Source organism: Mus pahari, chromosome 8, assembly GCF_900095145.1.
Source record: "Mus pahari chromosome 8, PAHARI_EIJ_v1.1, whole genome shotgun sequence".
Classification (NCBI taxonomy): Eukaryota; Metazoa; Chordata; class Mammalia; order Rodentia; family Muridae; genus Mus; species Mus pahari.
The window spans coordinates 37233304-37257933 of NC_034597.1; the positions used below are offsets into that span (position 1 = coordinate 37233304).

A 24630-nucleotide genomic window follows, 5' to 3' on the forward strand; every position below is an offset into this window, starting at 1 on the left:
CTGTACTGCAGGCAAGCCTCTGCCAACTGAACCTTATCTCCAGCTAAGATCATTCTTCTCACCAAGCCACCAAGTTAGTCTTTCTCCTTGAAGAGCCCCTGCTGCAAATTTCAGTTCCACAGGACAGATCATATTCTGACTAGTTCTGGAGGATGGTGGAGGTGCTATCAGAGAAACAAAAGACAAGAGAGATCCATGACTCAGTAAACGCCAAGAAATAACAGAACACTTTCGCAGAGCCTACTTAAACACTGACCCTTCAGTAGCTCATCCTATTGCCAACTCCCCTTCCCTAACACAGTAGTCCTGGGATTCTCAAAGAAACCCTTCATGTGAGAAATAAAGGATAAAGGTTAACAGTCCCTTAGCAATGGAGACTCCTACCACATGTTATATGTACAGAGTGGTCACTAAACTAAACTAAACTAAACTAAACAAGGTAGGGCCTACTGTTTGTTTTATTGGATAAAATCCAGCTCAAAAAAATGAAAAAAAAAACAAAACAACAAAGAGAGAGAGAGAGAGAGAGAGAGAGAGAGAGAGAGAGAGAGAGAGAACGCTTTAATCCCAACACTTGAGAGGCAGAGGCAGGTAGATCTCTGAGTTTGAAGCCAGCCTGGTCTACATACTGAGCTCTAGGACAGCCAAGGCTACAGAGTTTAGGAGGGGGAAAAAACCCAGTAAAAACAAAGCCTTGCATGAAAGGAGACTGTGTATATATGGATTTGGTTCAAAAAGAGAAAGATGCCTGCCAGGGCTGAAGACACTCTGGGGTACCATGAAGCCAAAGGTGGGAGTGAGTCTCCTAGAGTTGAGACCCCTTTCTCCACAGGGCCGAGGCGAGCAGAGCCAAGATGAGCCAGAGATCCCAAACTAAATTCTTTCATCTGATCTACTCCTTTCATCCACTGTTTCTGCAGGGCACATGTCCTCCAGATGGCAGAGGGTGCTGCTTCCTTGTTAACGTTAAACAAGAATGAAGACCAAGACATCCCGGCCATTGCCATTGCTCTGCCATCACTGGCTCCTGCCCCTACAGCTGATACACCTCCAGTTGCCACCTCTGTCTTTCAGTCTACCCCCAGCCCCATCTCGACATTCAAGAGTATGGAACAGGAAATAAGATAAAGATCTTAGTTTATCTTTAAAATAATGACTCATTTTATTTTAATATGTAGTTATAAATATATTTGTCAAAATATATGATCAATATGGTCAAAACATTTGCACGTAAAGTCATAAATAAGGTCAAGGTGAGTTGTTTAGGGTTTTTTTTTTTTTTTCTTTTCTGGCTTTCATTTCTTTCTTTCTTTCTTTCTTTTTTTTTTCTTTTCTTTTTTTTTTTTTAAGATAAAAGTCCAGCTATAGGGAAGCAGTTTGTGTGGTATGTGTAGGTGGTTGTATGGGAATGTGTGTGTGTGTGTGTGTGTGTGTGTGTGTCCATGTGTCCGTCCGTCCTCCGGACTGCCTGACCTCAGCGGCATCCGCACCCCTCTACCACCATCTCCTGATAATTTTTCAACACCACCTTGTCATACTCATCCAGGTACAACATGGAAATGGCACTCAGTTCAGTGGGGACGCAACAGGCCTTAGGGATGCTAGAATTAACAGAGTTGACTAGGGTCTGCACAATGGCATGGTTGGTTGAGTTGAGGTGATCAGCCAGTGGAAAGGGACAGTCCCCGTGGCAGTAGAAGGCCTGGTAGCCCGGTGGGGCCACAATCCAATCATTCCAGCCCACATCACTGAAGTCCACGTAGAGTGAATGGCGACGGCAGTTCTTATTCTTCTTCCTGGACCGCTGTGGGTGATGCTTGGGACTACGTTTGGCCCTCTGGCGGGTCAAGGTATGGCCCCGGCCATCATGGCCAAAAGTGACCAGGAGGGGCCGGAGTTGGGCCCAATCTCCACTCCCTTGAGGTAAGGATCGGCTGATTCTGACATGTTGGCCCTGGTGGGTCCGTGTCTGGTGGAGGTGAGTCACCTCAATGGCCAACCCATAATTGGGTTGCTTTTCCCGGGTCCAGCGAAGGACTGCAGGGCTCACATCGAAAGTTTCCCACCGTGTCACATTGTGATGGACCAGTCTGGTGTCCAGTAGTCGTGTGATGAGGTGTCCAGGCACCATTTCTGCAGGGGGCTTCATAACCTCATAAATGTTTATACGGTGGAAGCCTTGTTCCCAGTCAGGGCCCTGGTCCACCTGCTCCCGAAAGAGCCGGAGCTCTGCCGAGGAGATCACCTCATTCTCGGGGATGCTGCTGAGGTTGAAGAAGAAACGAAAAGCAGAGCTCTCACTGGTCCCTGGAATGTTCTCCAGATGTTCTAGGCACAGTTGAAAGGGGAAAAGAAAAGGCTCATGAGCTTTTCTGAGACAAAAAAGAAAAACAACCAATAAAGCCCAAAAAAACAAAAATAGCAGAATTGGTCGAATTTTGCTTATATAGTGGAAACCTAAGGGGAGGAAATTACTGTGCCTTTAATTTGAAGGAGCAGAGGAGTGGAGCAGCTAGCAAACCAGCAAAACTTAGCTCACATTTGTCAAACACCAAAGACAGAAAGTATCTCCCAACCTCCTTTATATGCCTAATAATTTCCATGTGTCAACTCTTACTCCACTACCCTTGGACTCCCCTTTTAAAGCCCCCTCTTGGCTTTGTGTACAGTTTTCTTTACAAGTGGTTGTAAAGAAAAAGAGGGGCCACCCTCTCTCCCTCTCCACTTTTGAGTATGTTACCAAACATTTCCCCAGCGATCCTGGAAACACAGCACGCCTTGTTGATCATGTTACAGAAGGGAAAATAAATTCCAACACAGTAATGATGCTGGAGGATTAATAACTCAGATTTACTTTGGAAAAGAAACATCCGCTAGGAAACATTCAGATCGTATTACAAGGCCCCTGTTGAATAAACCTGACAAACACACAGCTGTAATATTAAATTCAGTAGGTGCTTTGAACAAAACGGGCAGAAACCCGGGGCTTTGATATAGCTCAAGCACACCGCTGGGGCTAGCCCAAGTCTGAGTGGTGTCAGTCCGCTTCTCCCAATGTAACCCCCTCCCCCATCGCCACCACTACTTGGTCTCCAGAAAGTACCCTCAGAGGCAGCTCTGGAAATTTGAAGGTAAGAGGCCCTGTTCCACAGTCTCCAGGACTCCAGCTTTGATGTAACATGAACTCTTCTTCCCTGGGGGCTTCCACAACCCCTTCAGCTTGCCCTGCCAGCTGCCCACCCCCCACCCTCTGCCCTGGCGCTCCACCCCACCCTACATCGCCAGGACTAAGAGCAGAAACTGACCTTCGTGATGGAAACTCCTCACAGTGTTGGCTCGGCTGGCGGGACGCTCTGGGTACTCAAGTCCAGTTCCCTGGCTCTGCTCTTCCTCCTCCTCCTCCCCAGACTGGAGCCGGTAAAGATCCCTCATGTAATCCGGAATGACGGCGCTCTTGCTAGGCTGCGGACGGCGACGCAGCCCAAACATCTGTAGAAGTGTCGCCTCGAAGTCCCGCAGGAGCTCATGGCTCTGCCCTGAGCGGCGTCCTCCCGCGTGGCCCTGAATCTCGGCGACTTTTTTCTTCCCGGTCTCAGGTATCAAACTAGCATGGCTCGCGCCTCCTAGCAGGACTTGGCATAATAAAACGACCATCAGCATTCGGTTACCAGGAATCATGGTGTCTCTGGGGAGGGGGTGGGGGTGGAAGGTTAAAGAATAAATAAACACCGATCAATAGCGAGAAATAGAGATGTCTCTGCATATGCATATGGGAGTAGCAACCGACGGTCAAGATGTAAAACAGGTCCGAAAGATCAAGTTTGTGTTTTCTCCCTCACACCCTCCCCACACACACACCAGCTGCAGCCATGCACGTCCCGAAAGTAAGAATCGCCCTGTAATTACTTGGTCTAACTTGTTTACACTCAAATAACCCCAAATCAGATAGCCTCCATCCTCTCCCAACGGCTATCTGAGCCATGATCTCAGCGTGGCTTCTTCAAGGATAAACAGTTAACATTGAGGGGGTAAAAGGGGGTGGGGGAGGGAGAATTAAAATGCCATCGCTCTTCACTTCGGACCTTCAGCCTCCCCCCCCCCTTCCTCCACCACCACCCCCCGCCCTTCCTCCGCCCTCCAGCCCAATTTCCACAACTTCCAGCTGGTTAAGAACAGGAGGAGGGGAGAACAGAGCTGCGCCGACAGGGCTTGGACCGGACAGCAAGGTCCAGTGACTGGGAAAAGGAGTCAGGGGGCTGCCCCAGTGACTTTGTGATTTATTTCATTGTGGTCGCTACGTTGAAAACGCTCACTAAAAAGTCTTGTTCCCAGGGAAGGGTAGGGGTGATTCCAAAACGAACACAGTATTTTTTTTTTTTTTTTTTTTTGACATGAGGCAAGGAACTGGCCATCCCAGGCTAGTGGGACCGGACGGGGAAGGGAGTGGTTAGCCCTCAAGGGACAGCCCCGACCTGAGGACCTTTCATCTCTTTGGTCCCTCGCGCTCCCCCTTTCTTGCAACGCAGCGGATCAGAGAAAACAGTGGGAGCGCTTTAAAAGGAGCCCGTACTTTTCGAGCGTCTGGCCTGCAAGGACCAGAAAGAGAACCATAGCTCTGCCTGAGAGTAGGGCGCGGACACTGGAATGGAAGTCCGACGGGAGGGACAGTGATCAGGGATGGGAGGACAGAGTGAAATCCCAAGAAGGGGAAAGAAGAGGTGTCTACTCACTGACAGAAAACAAGGCATATAATAACAGTCCATGATTCTTGGGAGCCAATCTTGAACAAACTTGCTGGAAAGGCTCAGAGAAGCTGCGGCAGTGCGTCGCTCGGAATGGCACTACGGAATGGCTCCTAAAATGAATATTTGAATATAATGAGACTCTGGAGCAGACAGGCTCTGTTTTTCTTCCAGCCCCTAGGAGTCACGTGGACCCAGAGGCCCCGCCCCACTCGCCGAAGAGCCCGCCCGCCCCTCCTCCATCCTCCCACCCCGGCTGGGTCCAGCCCCTGCGAGCGAGGCCAACCTCCGCGCCCGCAGCTGGAGCCCCAGCCGTCTGGGAGTTGTCCCCGCCTGCTCTGAGGAGCTCTCGGCGGGACACCAGCCGCTGGCGCGGTTCTCAGTCGTAGTCGCTGCACGCAGGGGACGTGGGGCACGTCTCTACCTGCGGCGCGCAGTACAGTGCATCTGGCCAGGTTCGGGGACCGGTTATCTGAAGCCTGAGGATCAGGGTGCACTTGAAGACGCTTCTCTTTACAGTGCCAACACAGCTTAAGTGCAGCCGAGAGAGGAACCGAAAAGACAGTTTACCAAAGCCTCACGACAGAGTTCCATGAAAAGGAAAGCGCATAGGGACCCTCCAAGGGCGCGCGCGCACACACACACACACACACACACACACACACACACAAACTCACTCGCACACTCCGGCACTTCCTCCACAGGGTCTCCGAGAGGCCAAATAATGCTTCTAGCGACAGGCAGCCGACCCCTAGCGGATCTAACTTCCAGCCAGAAGACTCTGACCCCGTCGCCAACTCAGTCCGCCGCGGGGGTGTCGGGGTTTGAGCGGTGTGGGAAAGTTAGAAGGAGCGGCTTCTGAAGTACTGTCTAGTAGCCCCGCCAGAGTTCCCGCACCGTGTCTGCCAACCGCAGCGTCCGCTCCAGCCAAGCAGATCCTTCAGAAACCGGTCGGCTGTGCCATTCAAAGCGGGGGGGGGGGGGNGGACGTCTGAGCTCCTAGCTCCCGACAGATTCCAAAACAGGCGTCGCCGAAGAAAGAGCGCATCACATTTTTTCAGATCTCAGAGTTGCAAAGGCTTTACAACTCCTACCCGGCACGGAAAGGAGACCCCAGCGCGATCCCAAGAGCCTACAAACCCGAGAACAGCTTTCGGCCTGCACTCGACCTCTCCCTCTGGCTTGGCTTACTTTTTAAACCACCTCCACCCCCACCCCCACCCCCGCGCGCGCCACTTCCTTCCCCCACCCCTTTCCTCCTTTGCACCAGCTACAGAATCTAGGCTAAGATTCCTCCAAGAATTCACCAACACACAACTCCGTGGGGTTGGGGGGGGGGGTTGACCTGACTATCCTAAGATCCATGGCCTGTTCTAACCTCAGGAAGCGCAACTCTTGTTCCAGCAGGTCGTTGTGCGGGGTCCATCTGAGGACCCGAGTACCAGGACTCCCGCTCCAGAGCCCGCTCCACCCGGCCTCTTTGCCTCACTTAGGAACCCGACGTGTCCAGCTGGTTTTCAACCTAACCTCCCCCCCCCCCCCTGCGCGCACCAGTTTTCGAGGCGGGGGGCACTTTCGGGAAACCTTTGAGAATGAAGTGTAAAGGATGGAGAGTCATGTCCTTCCTGGCGGCGGTGGCTGCCCAGCGCCATCCCACAACGCTGCCCTGGGTGCAGAGACCGCGGGCGCCCCTGAGCGACAGTCCGCTCTCACCACCAGCAGCGCAGCTTTCTGAGATGATTTCTCCATTCCCCGACCAGCGTCGCCGCTGGGAATAACTGGGAAAGTGCTGGAAAGGGCAAAGGGCTTATTGTTGATTTGTTTGTTTTTAAGGGGAAAGGAGATGGCGATAAGCTAGCGACTGGCTCACGCGGAGTGAGGACAGAGTGGAACCGCAGACGCTTGGGATCCCGGGACAATCCTGTGCCTTTGGGAGTCTGGCAATGTGGGGAGCGCTCTCGACGTTAAAGCCCAGTAAATAGACGAAGGACTTGTTTCAATTTCAACTTCACAAGGATCCCTTTCTAATCACTCTTTTCTTCCCTGATTTTTTTAATTAAAAAATACAGACCAAAGTTAATTTTCATCTCCTGGCATTTTTTTTTTCTTAATGGGGTTGATAAAGCTCCTGGAGGCAGTTACCCTTCACTTTCTCCCCAAAATCTTCTTCTAAAGCCAAAATTTAATAGTAGCCTCAGTTTACCAAATATGACCCTGTTAGTGATTCAACATCTCACAAAACATTCAGTTCATAAACCGAGATACTCAAAAACTATCAACCAAAGCCATGGCGGGAAACCTTCAGAGTCCCGGGGGTCCAACTCCACTGCGTGTAAGGACCCCGCAATCCCCGAACCCTTTGGGGCATCATGAGCCAAGAAACTCCTCATTAGCCCTGCTGGCTCGTCCGAACAGACACAACATGGCAGAAGACCCGCACAGGTAGCCTTTCGGCATCCTGGCTATGGTCCGTAGAGCCTTACACCCCCTCCCAGGGAGGAGAGAGTCAGAAGGCAGAATGCATGGGTGACCATGTCTAAGAAAATGCTAATGGAGATGGGAGCGAGTTCTGTAGCTACAGTTCGCTAGCTCTCATGGGTTAGGAGGGGGTGCGTTGGGGACAAGATTAGGTGACACCCAGCCTCTCTATCCCGGGTCGCGCTTTAGAGCGAAGCAGGACTACAGTCTCTTTTGCAAAGCTAGCTTTGGCTAGGTTTTCTCTCCTAGTGTCGCAGTCCTCAGTCCCCCACTGGTGTTGAAACTTAGAGTTGACTCCCTTCTCTCCCACTCTTTTGGTCTAAGTGGATGCAAACCCACCAAACCCCATAGTTCTTCCCAATGACCTCCTTCCAAGGCCTTCTCTCCTTCCTGCCTCTCCTGACCCGCACCTCCCTAAAGTAGGTTGGATAGATGTAGTAACATACATGGAGGTGCCTTTCAGCCTCCGTCATCCCACCTCCAACACTCTTGGAGAAGGAAGGAGGAATAGGCCAACTTTTGCCTCGGTTACAGCCTGAGCCCCATCCCCAGCTTCTACTTCGGGTGCACCTCGAACCATCAGACTAGCGTCCCTCGCCAGGTTGCCCTGCTCACCATTGGTTCCTGCAGAAGCGGGCTCGCCAGCAGCTGCTCCTGGGGACCTCTAGACAGCTGCAATGAACCTGGTCGAGGGCCAGAGACTGGATCGCTGCAGGCTCCAGACGGTTTGGACAAGAATCCCATCAGGGACGGAGACCAGATACTCAGGCTGGGTTGCGGCGGCGTCTTAGGCTAGGGTCTCTCAGCTCGGATGCCGAACTCACCTAGCTTCCGGGCCAGGCCTCGCGCTCTTGCTTTCCCACCCTCCAGCACCACCCTCTCACATCTACTCCTTCCTTCTCTTTTCCCTCCCTCTCTTTCTTCCCTTCCTCCCCAGTCTTTCCCCAGCGGCCCCTCCCTTCTTCCCTCCTCCCTTAATCGCCTCCCCTTCTGGGGATGGGAGCCCCGCCCACATCCTCCCATCCAGCCACGGGGCCTCGCCTCCCCAGGCAGGCCCGGGTCCGGAAGCCTGCAGAGCTCCCCAGCCCTCAGTTGCCACCTTGGCTGGGACACCGATGCCTCCAGCTCGGGAAGCAGCCGGGGCTCACCTGGGGACCACGTGCAAGAGGTACTAGAAAGCATGCACCAACTAGTCTCTGTACCTTCCAAAAATACCCATGGGAGTCTGGGCTTCCCTGAATTTAGAATAACTGCTGCCCAAACTGATGATTAAAACACTGAGTAATCACCATTTACCCCGAGTAATTAGAGATAATGAAACACCTCTAAAATCAGGTTATGGAGAAGGGAGCTGTTGGATTGGTTTAAAGGGTGGCCTTCCGTAAACTGTTAAAGGATTTCCAAACGTTGAAACAGGCTGTGAGCAGGGCTGTGTGCCCGAAGAAGATATCTCTTCAACTATTAGGAGGTGACTTTCCCCAAAAAAGTTTTTGTAAGATGTTTCTTGTGGACATTTGAGAATCATACCAACCCTCCTTAAACTGGGTGTCCTCCATCAATCTCCCAGGTCTAACCTTTCAAGTGCACAGAGGTGGTTTGCAGACACTTGGCAGGCAAACAGGCCTAGGCCTTGTAAGACAATTAGAAAATCATATTTATATCTCTGAAGCCTTCTCAACTGCCAGGTGGTTGGTTGGTTTGTTTGTTTGTTTGGGACCTTCCAGGAAAGTAACACAATGCCTCTTAGGCCATGTAGAGAAAAAAAAGTGCCCTTTGGTCCCTTTTAAAAAGAAGGCAGATGAGGAATTGATTCTTTCATAACAACAGTAAGAACAAGAGTTGGTAATCATACTAGCTGGGAGGTGGAATGTAGCCGGCTTTTAAACCTCCCCAAACAGGAGCTAATTTAACACCCTGCCTCGGATGGAGCTAGGAAGGAACTATCAGCTTCATCTTTGTTTTTACAAAAGAGGATGGGGAAGGTGAGCCAGGCTAAGAGCATTTGCCCAGAGCGCTGAAGGAAATCACAACCTCTGCTAAAGCGAAAGCTGCAGGGAAGGGGTGAGGCCAGCAGCCAGAGCTCCAGGTAGCTCCCAAAGGGCTGGAAGATAGCAATTTCCGGTTCTTGGTTTCTGTTCTCTGGGGTGGGTGTTATATTCCCTTGTCACCACAAAGCAATCTTGACCTAGTGCGGCTCATCTGACCTTTGTACTTACACACCTTCAGAATTAAAAAAAACAAAAACAAAAAAACAAAAAACACAGGGAAACAGTTCCTGTATTCTACTGGTCAGAGACAAAGGGTGAGGAGGAATGTCAGGTTGGAAGGAGTGTTAGAGGCTGAACACAACATCCTGACCTTCCCCAGCCTGGAGCACATTGTATGCCCCTGGCTAAGTCCTTTCATTCCAATGGGTACCACCTCTCTCCTCCTGAACAGAAAGGTCAGCTCTGGTCTCCATGCGCCCTTTCTAGTAGAAGATGATTGGCTCCCTGCTTCACTGTAACTTTAGTGAAGTTACATTTGAAATATGCCTTCTTTCATTTGAAATCATTTCTAAGTACACGTTCTCTTTTAATCTCTGATTAATCGAGGTATGGCAGTAACACCGGCCTGAAAAGATGACTGAGAAACGTACCCACAGCTTCTAACACAGCCAAAATTACAATTAATTATTTAAAACAACAACACAAAATTAAAACTCCATTACATTACATTACTCTATTACATTACTCCTGGGGCATCAGGCTCTGTGCTCCCATAGCGGGTTGAAGGACGGATTCAGTGCTCACCAAGGCCAGTACATCAATCACCCCTGCTTCAATCATTAACACAATGTGTTCCTTAATATTTAAACTCACAAACAGCAGCCATTCGTTGTCCTTGGAGGTGCAGCTTTTGCTTTAATGAATTTGGGGTGTGTTGGGGGGGGCGGAGAGTGGTGTTTGTTCATTTTTCTTCTTACCCAAATGTTGTTTGAATAACAGTTATTGTCTCATTTTGCTGAAACCCAGACAATAAGGTGGCCTTTGGCCCAACCAGTCTGTGAAACCCAGTCTGAAGGTTTCTAATTAAGCTACCTGACAAAACCTTATTTAGAACCTAAAGTGGAGATTTCTAGGTGTTTGATGGGGAAACTCAGCTGCTATCTCTGGGGACAGCTGTACTTCTTTCTTCCCCAATTTAGATGGATATAAACTACCCAGGTATAGTGGTGCATGCTTTAACCCCAGCACTCAAGAGACAGAGGCATCCAGATGATCTCTAGGTGTTCTGGGCCAGCCTGGTCTACCTAGTGAGTTCAGGACAAGCAGGACTATGTAGAGAAAGACCCAACTTTAAAACAAGCAAACAATCAAACAAAACCCTACCCATCAGCATCTTTGCTAACCCTGGTCTCCCCCCTCCCCCGCCCCCCCGCCCTGAGCCCCCACCTCCCAGTTATGCCAAGTAACAAATTAAGTTTGTTTTGGTTTGGGTGGGTGGTTTAGTTTGGTAGTTTTGAAGCAAGGTCTAACCAGACAGTGATTGCAGGTATACACCACCATGCCTAGCCAATGAATACTCCCGTTTTAAAAGTTGTTTTATGTGTAGTTCAGCGCTAATAAGTACCATTAAAAACTAGAAACAAAGACATTTTTAAGTAGGTCAGGGATATTTTTGAGTTAAGCTTTATAAACAGTTATCATATGTCCAGAACCCACCAAATAGGTCTATAGCAGTGAAGAGATTTCTGCTTTGTTTTGTTTTGTTGTTTTGTTTTGTTTGTTTGAAACAGGGTTTCTCTGTGTAGCCCTGGCTGTCCTAGAACTTGATCTGTAGACCAGGCTCGCCTGGAACCCACAGAGATCCACTTGTCTCTGCCTCCTGGGTGCTAGGGCTAAAGATTTATACTCCCTGGCTCAGTAAAAAAAAAAAAAAAAAAAAAAAAAAAAAAAAAAAATTCTGATTCTGCAGGCACAGTACCTTGATTCTAGGTCCCAAATTAAGAATGGTATGGGGTCTTCAAACATTGCCATTTAGATATCTATCTTAACTATAAGAGAATACTTTCAAGGACTCTCCAGCACCATAGCTAACTTTTGCAAGTAATAAAACAGGTCAATTTAAAACGAAATTAGAAGCCATCTTTGTAATAACCTAGACCCTTCATTCTCTCACGTGGATATTACCATAATTTCTCCTTTGTTCTTGAGCTCTCGAAACAGCCCACTTCAAACCTTTCTTCTGCAGATGAGATTCTGAACTTACCGAGATCCTCCAAGGTCTCAGAGCTCATAAGTGATGAACCCCAAATTCAGACCATGTCATCTGTCTCTTCCTTCACAAGTCTTGAACAGGACCAGCAGGAATGTGGATGCCTGTGGCCACAGCTTCCAGCTAAACAAGACTTGTCCTAGCAGGTGCATCCAACCTACAGCCTGTGGGCTGCATGCACCCAGGGTAACTATGAGCGCAGCCAAACAAAAACCCCATAAACTTGCTTAAAACACGATGGGATTTTTTTCCCCCTTTGAATTTACTTTTTTTTTTTCCAGCTGTGATTGTATGATTCTCCAACAAGAACTCTGCAGATGACTACATCATGACACAGGATCAAAAAAAAAAAAAAAAAAAAGACACACCTTCAGAAAAAACCCTTTTTTTGAAACAGGGTTTCTCTGTTTAGTCAGGGCTACACAGAGAAACCCTGTCTCAAAAAACACAGAATCAAAAAAAAAAAAAAAAAAAAAGACACACCTTCAGGGGTTTCCCAGGCCCAAGGTACCAGTTGCTACTCTGCCACTGGTGACCTCAAGACCTGCTGTGTCTCCAACTCAGCTTCCCTGATGCCAGGATTGTAGGGATGAGTGACCCTGCCCTGGTGCTGGCACTGTAGGAGTCTGCCACCCTGCCTGGCTCCCAAGTTATCAAATGACAGAAGGAAATGGAAGAGACTGAGAAAGCTGGATTTTTCCCATATAACCAGTCCATCTCAGGACAAGACTTTCTTATGGCCTCCCCTAAAAAAAGGCTGGGGTCTTAAGAAAGAAGCCAATCTTCTCTGTGGGTCAGTCAAGATTTCCTCATAAAAATGTAGGGACCAGCAGGTTCCATACAAATTCCTCAGGGCCCAGGATTCATCGTGGTTACACGCAGTCAAATTGCTTAATCCCTAGCGCCTCCAATTCCTCCTTCATAGTCGGCGAATAATTTTTATTTCATAATGTTCTTATAAGCATTAAGTAAATTAATAAAATAAAATGTCAGGAACAGCACGGTTCAGTAAGTATTAGCTAGTATTATTCTTTGTAAGGGTACTGATGAACAAAGCAGGACATAAAGAGATGTATTTAAAGTTTTAAAAATTGTACTGAAGAAATTTACTTAAGGAAATCTGCACGTGTGCAAATACACATTTGTTTGTACAATTAATATGACAACAATTGCAATTAAAAAGAAGTTGTCAAGAAGCTTCTAAAGGAAGAAGTTGTGTCTCACACATACTTTGATCTTTCCAGTGCTGCAGACATCTTGGGTATTTACTGAATAAAAGCTGTTGTTTGCGTGGCTAACATCCCCTAAGTTGCTACTCACTGGGGTATGTCTATGTAGATTTGATCCATGAAAATATCTCTGCCAAGGTAACCCATAGCCATAAGTCACAGCTATCAAAAAGCATGAAATGTCCAAAATATCTTCTTGTGACACTTCTGCTTTTTACAACCTCTCACTTAAGAAATGTGTCTCTCCCTTTCTCTGGCTCTGAAAGTATTTGTGTAAGTGCTAGGAATTAAGTCCTTCACATGCTTGGTGGACATTCTACCACTGAACTACATTTCTGGCCCCAAAAAGAAATTTAACCCCAGTTATACAGTTTTTTTTTCCTCTCAGCATTTAAGATTTTTGTCAACCCTTGATTTACCTTAGTCAAATTAAATAACAGAGGCTAAGCGTATAACTCAGGGGACTTGTCTGGCATCTTTGAAGCTCTGGGTTTGATCCTCACACTATAAGAAAGAAAAAGGAGAAGAAAAAAGAGGAGAGGAGAGGAGAGGAGAGGAGAGGAGAGGAGAGGCAATAGTATTTCAGTCCTGTGCTTTAAAATGTGTTGTCTTTCTGTTTTTAAAGGAATATGATTCCTTTAAACAAAGAATTGTAGCTGGGCAGTGGTGGCTCACACCTTTAGTCCTAGCACTGGAGAGGCAGAGACAGGTAGATCTCTGAGTTCAAGGCCAGCCTGGTTTACAGACCTGAGTTCCAGTACATCCAGGGCTGTGAAGAGAAACCCTATCTCAAAACAAAACAAAAGTGAAACAAAACAAAACAAAAAATTCTTTCAAACTATAACATCAAAAAAGGACAGCAAATTCTAATTGGAGCCCTAGTGATTTCAGGCATAAAACAAGACACTATGCTAACATGTGAGGCATAGGTGACAACATTTAGGAGCTCTTTATTGTCCAAAACTGATCCTCACATAATGAAGGATTCTGAGGCTGCTTCTCTTCAAACATGGTCAGCTGTCCCTACCTAACTTTATAGCAGACACCCTGTGGAGAAATAAATTCTTGCCATCTAGTGTATGAAAATGTTCAAAACTCTGAAATGTCTTGTTCTCAGCCCACAGGTCCTTCTCATTCCCCTTCTCTGCTTGGTGTACATGAACAGTGAGACCTGGACAAGAATGTAGCATCACTGGAGGGTACCTTTTAGAAACAGGTCCTGTGGAGTCCTATACTGATGCCTGACTACTAAGTGAACTATTGTGGTTTCTCAATGACATATCAACTGTGTCAAACTAACTTTCTCCCCTCAGTGTGTTCTAAAAGTTTCCTAGTACTTCACAAGGAAAGCTTTCTCTAAAGAGATATGTGATGCTAAAATGTTTTTATCATGCAAATACAAGTTGGAGACTTTTCCTCAAAGAGCAAGAATTTTAGTGTGGGAAGGGCCCCGCTTTCCTTGGTGCCACGTTCAAGGATCAGAGATTATGCACAGCAAGAGTATGTCAAAAAATAGCTGTTAATGTTTGCTTTGGGACAGTTTGTTGAACTGAGTATCTGAGACTTGTAAAATTCTCTTTCTTTTTACTTTCTATTTAATTTAAATATAATTCTATCATTTTTATCAGTTTTCATTGTTTGTTTGGGGTTTGTTTGTTTGTTTGTTTGTTTGTTTGTTTGTTTTAAGACAAGGTCTTCTGTAGCTCAGGCTGCCACAGGAGGCTGGCCTCAAACTTCTGACCCTGCTGTCTTCACTTCCAAGTGCTGGGGTAACAGGTGTGTGTCACCATGCCATTTTTATGAGGTGCTGGAGACAGAACCCAGAGTTTGGTCCGTGTGAGGCAAGCACTCTACTGACTGAATATAGTTCCAACCCTTGCAATGACTTCTTTTTTTCAAAAGTATCTTTGACCATCCTTTAACACCCTCCAGTAAGGGACAAAGGGCGGTATGTATCACCAAATCAGTCATTGTTTATACAGGTCCAAGCTAGCTGGAGCCCAAACTTTGATACCCTGGTAGCTGTAACTTCTGAGAAACCCACCTAAAGACACCTTCTCAAGGCTTTGAGGACTCTAGTCTGTGGAAGAACGAATGGCTCAACCAACTAACACCTGGCTTCTAGGCACTAGAACATTCCATGGTAGATGGCCCACGGCCAGCTGCATCCCTGATTCTTTTCTCAGATTCTGGAGGACAGGGTACCAGCTGGGCCAGAAAAGAGCTGGTGCCTGCACCAGCTCATGCTTGACTCTTTCTCCCCACCGCTCCTCTTGGCTCAAAGGTTCTAACAGGGCTTTGCAACCCCGCAGGGTTTGTATATCTTAAGACAGGAATGTACAAAGCCAAAGAGGCAGGTAACTGAGTTGGAAATGAACTCCGGGACTCCAGATTCTGAAAACTATGAGCTTGGGGAAATGGTTGGGGGAATGGGGGGGGGGAGTCAGTAATAAAATAGCGCTGTGAATAAGTTATTCTCTTGATCCTTTTCCTAAGCAAGATTTTTTTTTTCTGTGATCTCCCCAGTGAAAAGGTTGTGATCTTAACAAAGGCACTAGCTACCTCGGAGGGGACTGGTTCCTTTAGGGTTACTCAGGCCCTGAGAATATACAGTTTACAAGTTAGCCCACAGTAGCTCACCATCCAGTGCCTCGGTTTCCTTAAGTGTCTATGACTCTAGAGTAACTTTTACCTCATGGTGTTCTGAAAATAATCAAACGAAAATGATGCTAGAGCTTGAACTGCCAGTAAAGAAACTGTGAAGGGCAGATGGAGGGAGGCAAATAGCTCTGCTCTGGGGGAGCAGCTCAAACACCCCCAGTGCTCTCTCACCTTCCAGACAGATGGCCAAAAAATGATGGCGTTCCGATGGCAGGTGGGCTGGCTAGTAAAAGACATCACCGGGCATACCATGTCCGGAGCCTCCCCAGCCCTGCCTAGGCAAATTGACCTGGCCATTTTTTCCATTCTCTATCTTCGTGACCTCCCCTGGTCAGACTCTCTTTATGAATTTCGCTAACATAAAGAAACCTGTCTGCTCCCCAGACCTCAGGGTTGCCACAGGGGACCAAGGACTCTGAAAGGCTGCCGCCCCCACTCCTTGGAAGTCTTTACCAAGACACCAAGTGAACTGCGTTTTCGCACAGGGTGGATGGGTACAGGGTCACCGGGACGACTCTGCACCACCCGCTGGGGCTCTTCCCAATTCCCCGACACCTCCAGCAAGCGGCCCCAGCGACCGCGGCACGCCCGCCTCTCTGTCCTTGTTATTTTTAGCTCTATGGCTGCACCCTCTTACCTGCAAGAGCTCGCCCCGCTCACAGACTTGTTTTGCTGGATTTGTGCCGCAGGAGGCTAACCTGACCCACACTTGAATAAACAGCAAGCTGCGGGGCGATCCCGCTGAACCACCCGCACCGAACTGCGTCCACAGCAGGAGAGACTACCGACATACTGGGCGTTCCCACCTCCTTGAAGTCGCCACTTGGAAACCCAGACTGGTCTCCTAGAGTCATAAATAAATAAATAAATAAATAAATAAATAAATAAATAAATAAATAAATAAATAAATAAAGTGGAAAGAAAGACCTAAGGTGAGACTCCTCCGCCATAGATGGGGCTGCTCCTGGAAAGATTTTGCCCCCGGCGGGGGAATGATCTCCCAGGAAGTTGGACTGCCCGGTACAGGGACCAGGATGATTACCCGCCCTCCTCTGCTAATTCCATCTTGCAGCAGATAGTCCCCCACCAATTTCCTGCTCCCGAGGACTCTCAGTTTGCCAAACCCAGTAGTCGCCCCTACCTTGGTGTCTTTCTAAAAAGTGGGATTTGTAAGGTCTGGAGGAAGTTTGCGGAGGGATCCTATGAGAGAAGGAGCGGAGAGGTTGAGAGGTCGCTTCAGTCCGTCCCTAGCCGGTCCTTAGGGGCCTTCCTTCGAGCTAGTTAATGAAACCTAACAAGAAAGTTCCTTCATTCTGCATAAAAGGACCACGAGCTAAGGTATGAAGCCTGTGCCTCAGAATTCTGACTTCAGTCTGGAAACGCGAATTTTATACTTTCTCCTTTTCCTGCATATGAGGGTGTCGACCAGAGTGATAAGAGAGCAGCGCTTCAGTACACTCCAAGGAGCCTTGCTGCTCTGGTTTTCAGTAGTTTTACAGGGACCAATAGGACAATCTCCACTGCCTCCAGCTTTGAAGTTAGAATGTTGTGACGTACCACATAGCTGAAGGACTAGCCTGTTAACATTAAATTTAAGATTTAATTTCATTTAATTTTGCTTCGTTTTATGGGTGGTTTTTATTTTATTTTATTTTACTTTACTTTTAAGACAAGCTCTCTCTAAAACGGCCTGGCCGTTCTGGAACTTTTCACTCACCATGTAGCACCAGGCTGGCTTTGAACTCACAGATCCACCTGCCTCTGCTAGGATAAAGGGCATGTGCCACCACACCCTGGGACCTGAAGGATTAGTATTAAGGAGAAATAATAATGGGTGTTGGCTTCCTTTGTTATGTTTAAATTAAATGTCAATCTCTTTACATTAGAGATTCTTCAGTCTGGTTAAGAGAAGTTCAGTTGATAGAGTGATCCCCAGGTCTTGCACAAAGCCAGGTGTGGCAGAACATGCTGGTAATCCCAGAAGTGATTTTTGAGGCCATCCTGTCTGCCCTCCAATAATTTATTATTAATTATTAATAGATAATAATTATTATTGTCCTGATATGTTATTAATAATTCAAGTGGATTTTCAAGAGAATCTGTGATAGCATTCACAGTGATAACTATCATTGTTATTGCAGGTATAAAAGTTTGTAAAAATCTTTTCCCTTGTGTATTGGGAACTAGAAAATGAAAATGCAAAAAAAAAAAAAAAAAAGGTCATGACCCAGTCCACCCTGGAATGCAGCCCTGTGCTCTTTCCTGGAGAGGTAGGCCTCCAAGTCCAGCACACAGCTTTGATTCAGTGGGGCACAGCTTTTACACTCACTAGTACAATGTCCTTGACCTACGGGGAAGCCACAGAGGCAGCAGCAGCAGGAGAAAGAAGGCCAGGATCACTCACACTCAGCTCCAATGTTAACTGGATCAGCCACTAGTCTACCTACCCCTGTGACTGCTAGCACGGGAGGAGGCTCGGGGGATCAAACGCTAGAGTCTGTGTGTAGCCAGTTTAGGAATCACAAAATACATGGCTAGTGGCACCTGTGAAAAGAAATGTGGATGGGCTTCCACAAGCTAGTTATAATTAAATGAACCATTATGGAAGTAATTATAATTATATGAGTATTTGCATGTTTTCTCCAACCATATACTTACAAGGAAAAGTCCACATACTTTGGATCCCTGACAATTATCAGGCATTTTTGTGTTTCATTATCTCACTTAATCCCTGAAATACGGTATGGCTTTATATTTAATGCTATGGTTACCACCTCCCCCTCCCCTTCCCCCAACCACCACTCCCAACACCCACCTTTTCGATTTTTGAGGAAACAGAGAGAGATTCAAAAGTCTAAGGTCACCTAGCTAACAAACACCGGGTTTTAATTTTAGATAACGTCTCTTCTTTGAAGAGAGGATATTAGAAAAGGAAAAAATTTATTCAGATTTAGGTAAATTTAGGCTATATATATATATATATATATATATATATATATATATATATAGCCATGTGGTTGCTGGGACTTGAACTCAGGACCTCTAGAAGAACAGTCTTAACCACTGAGCCATCTCTCCAGCCCTAGGAAGTGATCTTTAACCTGATTGCTTTCTTTTCATTTCCTCTGTGGTTCAGGTTACTTGCACCTTAACTGAGACTTGTACACATAGTTTCTTCTAGTAGCTGTTAGCTTCTGTAACTAACATCCAACAATACTAATGAGGTCTTTTAAAAGCTGGCTTCGGAACCTGTGTCTCCACTCCTGCAAACCCTTCCAGGAGCCTCCGCCTCCAGAAACCAATGGAAGCTCAAACACAGAACACCCCCTACAGTCATCCCTGTCAAGGTTAACAAAAAGAGCAGTGGCTCTCAACCTTCCTAAGACTGCCACCCTTTAATACAGTCCCTCATGTCGTGATGACCCCCAACTATAAAATTACTTCGTGACTACTTCACAATGTTAATTTAGCTACTGTTATGAGTCATAATATTAATATCTGATATGCAGGATATCTGATATTCCACACATCCCCCAACGGGGGGGGGGGGGGGGGGGGGGGGCCCCACAGGTTGAGAACCACTGGTCTATAGACTCAGATTGCTGAATGAAGAAAACCAAAGTGGGTCCTTTGAAGGAGCTAATGAAGGTCCATCTGCTTCCTGTGACTTTAGTGTTGAAATGTGGGTTCATTTGATGAGCAGTTCTCCAGTTTTATCTTTTTAATCTAAAATGTACAATAGCAAACTCAGTATAAAACAGTTTGTGGAAGCTTCGGAAAGGAAGCCAACCTCTCTGCTCTTGGCCTTTCGTTATGCTGTAGTTCTGTCTGGAGAACGAGTATCACAAGAATGGGCTACTAGAGTGCATCGGTAAGAAGACAAACAAACAACAACAAAACCAAGCATAGTGTGCTCCTTCATCATACTTTGGAACCTAGACAGGAATAGACTGGTGAAATGAGCTTTTGTAGAACTGTCATCAGTATGTTTGATCTTTAGGAAAAACAGACTTAAAGTCAGATAGCTTAGGTGTGGGGTTTAGCTGAAACCAGTTCATACTTGTAATGACTGAGTATGTTTTGTTTGCTCCACACCATAGGCTGGTGTGGTGGTTTGAATGTGCTTGGCCCAGAGAGTAGCACTACTAGGAGGTGTGGCCTTGTTGGAGGAAGTGTGTCACTGTGGATGTGAGGTTTATACCCTCCTCCTAGCTGCCTAGAAGCCAGTCTTCTGTCTGCCTTTGGATGAAGATGTAGAACTCTCAGCTACTCCTGCACCATGCCTGCCTGGATGCTGCCATGCTCCCACCTTGATGATAATAGACTGAACCTCTGAACTGTAAGCCAGCCCCAATTAAATGTTGTCCTTATAAGAGTTGCCTTGGTCATGGTCTCTTCTCAGCAACAGAAACCCTAACTAAGACAGCTGGGTAAGTGGGAATCCATAAAAGTTCACTAGACTCTCAGTTCTGGAAACTGGTGAATCCAAGATGAAGGGACTATGTCTGGTGAGGTACTTTCACCACACTGTAGCATGGAAAATAGCCTTGTGTGGAGGATGCAGGGTGGGGATGGGGGAGACTCGCCTTATCCTTTATGAGGATACCACCACTCTTGAGTTATCTCTCCCTCCCCCATGATGGAATTCACTCACTCATGAGCACACAGGCCTTGAACCTACTCGCCTCCTAACACTAATTACTCCCTTGGGAGTCAAGCTTCCGGTACTTGACCTGCAGGAATACATCCCAGCTGGAGTTCTGTTATGTGTGACTGTAGTTTTGGATACTCATTTCTTCATGGATTCCGTGGGCTACATGAGTCCTGAACTTCCAGAGTTGGCAAATTTTACTAGAAAGGGTTAGGAACTGAATGTTCAGGCCAGTGGTTCTCAAACTTCCTAATACTGCGGCCCTTTAATACAGTTGTGGTGAACCCCAACCATAAAATTACTTTTATCGCTACTTCATAAATGTAAGTTTGCTAGTGGTATGAATTGTAATGTAAATATCTGGATTTTCTAATGGTCTCGGGCAATCCCTGTGAAAGGGTCACTCATCCCCTAAGGGTCGTGACCCACAGGCTGAGAACCACTGGTTTGTGCTCTGAGAGGCACATACCATCTTCCTCATTGTTTCTTCCTCTTTCTTCCATTATTTCCTTCCTCTACAGCTGTTTCCAGATACATAGATAGACCACTTGTATTTGTTTTCTAAGGTTACCACGACAAAGTACCACCAAGGATGGCCTAAACAATCCAGATCTGTTGTGTCTGTTGGGAAGCTATGAGTCTGAGAACTCACATGTCTGAAAACAGGCATTACTTGTCTGTAATGGTGACTATGAAAGCCTGACTTGCTCCTGGCCACCACTGGCTTACTGGCCATCTTTGGTACAGCATTTTTAATATATCACCCATGTTCATATGTTGAGATAAGAGAGTCTCATTGAATACCCCAGACTAGCCTCAAAATCATTGCTGCCTGCCTGCCTCGACTCCCCAATTGCTGGGATTACAGGTGTGAGCCTCAGATCCTGGCTCTCCACATGTTCTTAAACACAACTTTGGTAATTTTCCTCCCCAGAGACAAGAGGATACGTTCTTCTGCCTGAATCTGGGTATATCAGTTCTTCATAGCAGCGTTACCAAATAACCAACATGTCAAAGTGACACAGATCTATTCTCTTACATTTAGAAGTTTGAAGTTCCAAAACAGGTCTTAGCCGGGCAAAATCAGGGTGCTGACAAAGCTATCTTTTTTGGTCTGTTATCTTGCATTTTCCAGCTTTGAGGGGCTGCCTGCATTCCTGGGTTCATGGACAGCATCACCCTGGCCTCTGTTTCACTGTCTCCTGTTTAGATTCTGACCCCTTTGGATGCCTGTTGTAAGTACTGATGGGATTATATAGTGTCCACCTAGATGATCCAGGCGAATCTCCCCATGGCTTGGTCCTGAACTTAATCACATCTATGAAATCCTTTCTCCCAGATGAGGTAGCACATTTACAGGTTTGGGGATTATGATGTGACTTTGTAGGGGACCTCTTGTTCTTCCTGGCATTCAGAGAAAACATCTGAGTACAAAAGAATTGATGGTATATAATACACAAGGCTAGCTCATGATGTAATCTCTGCCAATGGTTATCTTAGGTCACTTACTTTTAGAGCCCAGTAGCCTCTTCATGCTATCATGAGTCCCAATACAGACCTTTACTCTCAAGGGAGTAAAGTCTCCCTTGAGAGGCCATGTATCCATATGTCCTGGCCAGCAGCCAACTGGACTCAGAAGATAACACCATTCATTTGAGTGACCATAGCTGTCACTTAATCCCCATTGTCTTAGTTAGAGTTTCTATTACTTCAACAAAACACCATGACCAAAAAGCAAGTTAGAGAGGAAAGGGTTTATTCCACCTAAACTTCCACCAAAGATAGTCAGGACAGGATGTTAAACAGGGCAGGATCCTGAAGGCAGGAGCTGATGCAGAGGCCATGGAAGGGTGGTGCTTACTGGACTTCATATAGAATCCACAACCACCAGCCCAAGGAAGGCACAATGGCCTGGGTCTTTCCCCATCAAGTACTAAGAAAATGTCTTACAACTGAATCTTATGGAAGTATTTTCTCAGTTAATTTTCTCTCCTTTCAGATAACTCTAGTTTATGTGTCAAGTTGGCATAAGACCAGTCAGCATGCCAGCTTTCAAGCCTATCTACCTGAGATCCTATATACTGCAAACGAAATACAAGTACCTTTACTGTGCTATGCTTAAAACTTGGGTAATGATAAAGACATCGCAGAATAACCCATAAATGTTCCCCAAAGACCTGTGTTAAAGGTTTGGCCCTCAGTCTGTTGGAAGATGGTGGAATCTTTAGGAGGTAGGGCCTAGCAGAAGAAAGGATACTAAGGATAATGCTCTTCAAGGGGGCTTGCAGGATGCCCTTTGCTATTCTTTGCTCTCTTTTTGCTTCTTGGTGCCATGAAGTGAGCTGCTTTGTTCTGCTACATGCTCCTGCCCATAATAATCTGTGTTGCCACAGTTACCAAAACAACAGACCCAACCAACTATGGTCTGAAACTAGTGAACACACGGGGCAACATCAACTTTCTAAGTTGGTTTTATAACGTGTTTAGTCACAGTGACAGGTCACTAACACACTCTAGACAGTGGCACTCTGAACATTGATTCCCATGAGCATCTCCACTCTGCAGTCTCATGTATCATGGCCAGCACAGTATCACATAAGTTGTCAGCCTCCGCTCACCATAGCGAGTCATGGAGGATGCTATGGCTAATCTTGGCTCAATTTGACTGATCAGGAATCAACCAAAAGATACACCACTGGGTATGCCTGTAAAGGAATTTTCTGATTGGATGACACAGAGTGGAAGGCTTACCCTAAGTGTGGGTAGCATCTTTAAGAGGTGCAGCAGAAGTGAGTCTTTGCTTGCTCGCCCTCACATTGCCTTCTATCTTTCTGGCCAAGTTCATTTATCCTGTTTGTATTTCACCGTCTAACTTATCTACCCTTCCGTGGCCACTGCTGCTGCCACCGTGGCTGCTACTGCCTCCGTTCTTGGTTGACACCAGAGACCAGGTTCTTTAGTCTCTCCAGGAATGATTCAGGTCTTCAGTGGCCAGCTGCACTCAGCCTTGTAGGTGCTCAGCCTCTCCAGCTAGCTTCTGATTGGCCACTATATCATGTAGGAGAGTCTGAAGACTCTTCCCTTTGTGGTGTATTTATTCTATCAGTTCTGGTCCTTTAGAGAGAGCTGAGTAATAAGGAGGAGAAGGTGCAATGAGCAATGTCCTCCATGCTGAGAAGGCATTCAGAATGGGACACTCTGACCCAGCACGTTAGATAAAAACCTTCCTTCATGGAAAAGGTAATGATTTTTCACATTGACTGGCAAGTTTCAAAGCATTGGCATTCTCATGAGCACTTGAGAAATAAACATGCATAAGACTTTCTGATCATAGACACATCTGATCATTTCCGGTATAAGTCGTTGTGGGCTAGAAGGTTTCTTTCTACACAATTATAAACATGGACTTTCCTGGTGTATTTGGAAAGCTAAGCTCAAAGCAAGAGGAGCTTTCCAACTAACAAGTGTCTGTGACCCTCTCAATAACCAGCCCCTGTAGATTTGATTTCCAGGAGTGACTGTCCCAAGTTACCTGGGGATGACGGAGTGATTCCTACGTTCTCTTCCAGTCCTACAGGCAGAAGTGCAATGTATTAGCTCTACGGTGAGATAGAATAGCTGAGTAGAGCAGTAGCCATGACAGGTTTAATTGAGAAGAACTCAAGGATTTTAATTTTGTAGGTTTTAGATGATATATTTATAGAAAATAGATATATCAATTTTTGGAGCTTTATTAAAGACTATTTTTTTCAGCTTATAACACTAACACTACTGTTTCGTTCCTTTTAAATTTAGAAAACATGTGAGGAGGGGGGACGCACTCTTGTAAGACTTTCACATAGAGGTAGCTACCTCCTGGTAAAATGCTGTTGGCCACATTATTTGCATATATACACATCAAAATTTCAAATGGCTGGAAAGGCGATTCTATGGTTAAGAGCACTTGTTGCTATTTCAGAAGACCCAGGTTTGATTCCTAGCACCCATATGGAGCTCATAATTGTCCATAACCCTAGTTCCAGAGTATTTGATGCCCTTTTCTGACCCCAAGGGTATGTACGTGATGAATAGACATACATATATATCCACATACATATAATCACAGGCACTCATATATATAAAAAAAAGTAAGTCTAAAACACTTTTAACCAGAACAATCCATTCCTTAATAGTTTACAGTCTGATTTTTTGGGGGGAGAGGAGGGGTTTCAAGACAGGATTTCTCTGTGGAGCCCTGGCTCTCCTGAAACTTGCTCTATAAACCAGGCTGGCCTCGAACTTAAAGATCTGCCTGCCTTTGCCTCCTGGGTGAGGGATTAAAGGCTTTGTCATCACTGCCTGACTACAATCTGTTTTGTTTTGTTTTTTAAACTTGTTTTTAAAAATTAAAATATCATGAGTATTATCATGTCAGATTATTTTTAACTTGACTCCTATTATAATCATCATCATCATCATCATCTTCTTCTTCTTCTTCTTCTTCTCCTTCTCCTCCTCCTCCTCCTCCTCCTTTTCTCCTTCTTCTCCTCCCTTCTCCTCCCTTCTCCCTTCTCCTTCTCTTCTCCTTCTCCTTCGTCTTCTTCCTTCTCCTCCTCCTCCTCCTCCTCCTCCT

General features: G+C 46.3%; 1 protein-coding gene across 5 annotated transcripts; it reads right to left on the reverse strand.

Annotated features, from left to right (window-relative positions):
• Nucleotides 1-1334: 1334 nt before the first annotated feature.
• Nucleotides 1335-8193, reverse strand: Bmp4 (bone morphogenetic protein 4). 5 transcript variants are annotated; one of them, XM_021203355.1, is made up of 4 exons: nt 7836-8193; nt 4731-4855; nt 3306-3685; nt 1335-2328 (listed from the first exon to the last, which is right to left on the reverse strand). In XM_021203355.1, the coding sequence occupies exons 3-4, from the start codon at nt 3676-3678 to the stop codon at nt 1475-1477; spliced, it is 1227 nt and encodes a 408-aa protein (XP_021059014.1). In that variant the 5' UTR covers nt 3679-3685; nt 4731-4855; nt 7836-8193; the 3' UTR covers nt 1335-1474. The 5 variants fall into 5 exon arrangements, with proteins under 5 accessions (XP_021059014.1, XP_029397810.1, XP_029397812.1 ...); XM_029541950.1 differs by lacking the exon at nt 7836-8193 and adding an exon at nt 5420-5707; XM_029541952.1 differs by having other exon boundaries at nt 1386-2328; nt 3306-3632; nt 7836-7960.
• Nucleotides 8194-24630: the final 16437 nt, after the last annotated feature.

Excerpts from the sequence above, each read along its gene's own strand:
- Bmp4 (XM_029541949.1), bottom strand. The coding sequence starts at position 6,394 with ATGGCGCTGGGCAGCCACCGCCGCCAGGAAGGACATGACTCTCCATCC. Across the intron at positions 4,856-6,293 it reads GCCCCCCGCCTCGAAAACTG|GAGCCATTCCGTAGTGCCAT; the intron begins GTGCGCGCAGGG and ends TATTCATTTTAG. Across the intron at positions 3,633-4,730 it reads ATATGCCTTGTTTTCTGTCA|TCCTGCTAGGAGGCGCGAGC; the intron begins GTGAGTAGACAC and ends TATTATGCCAAG.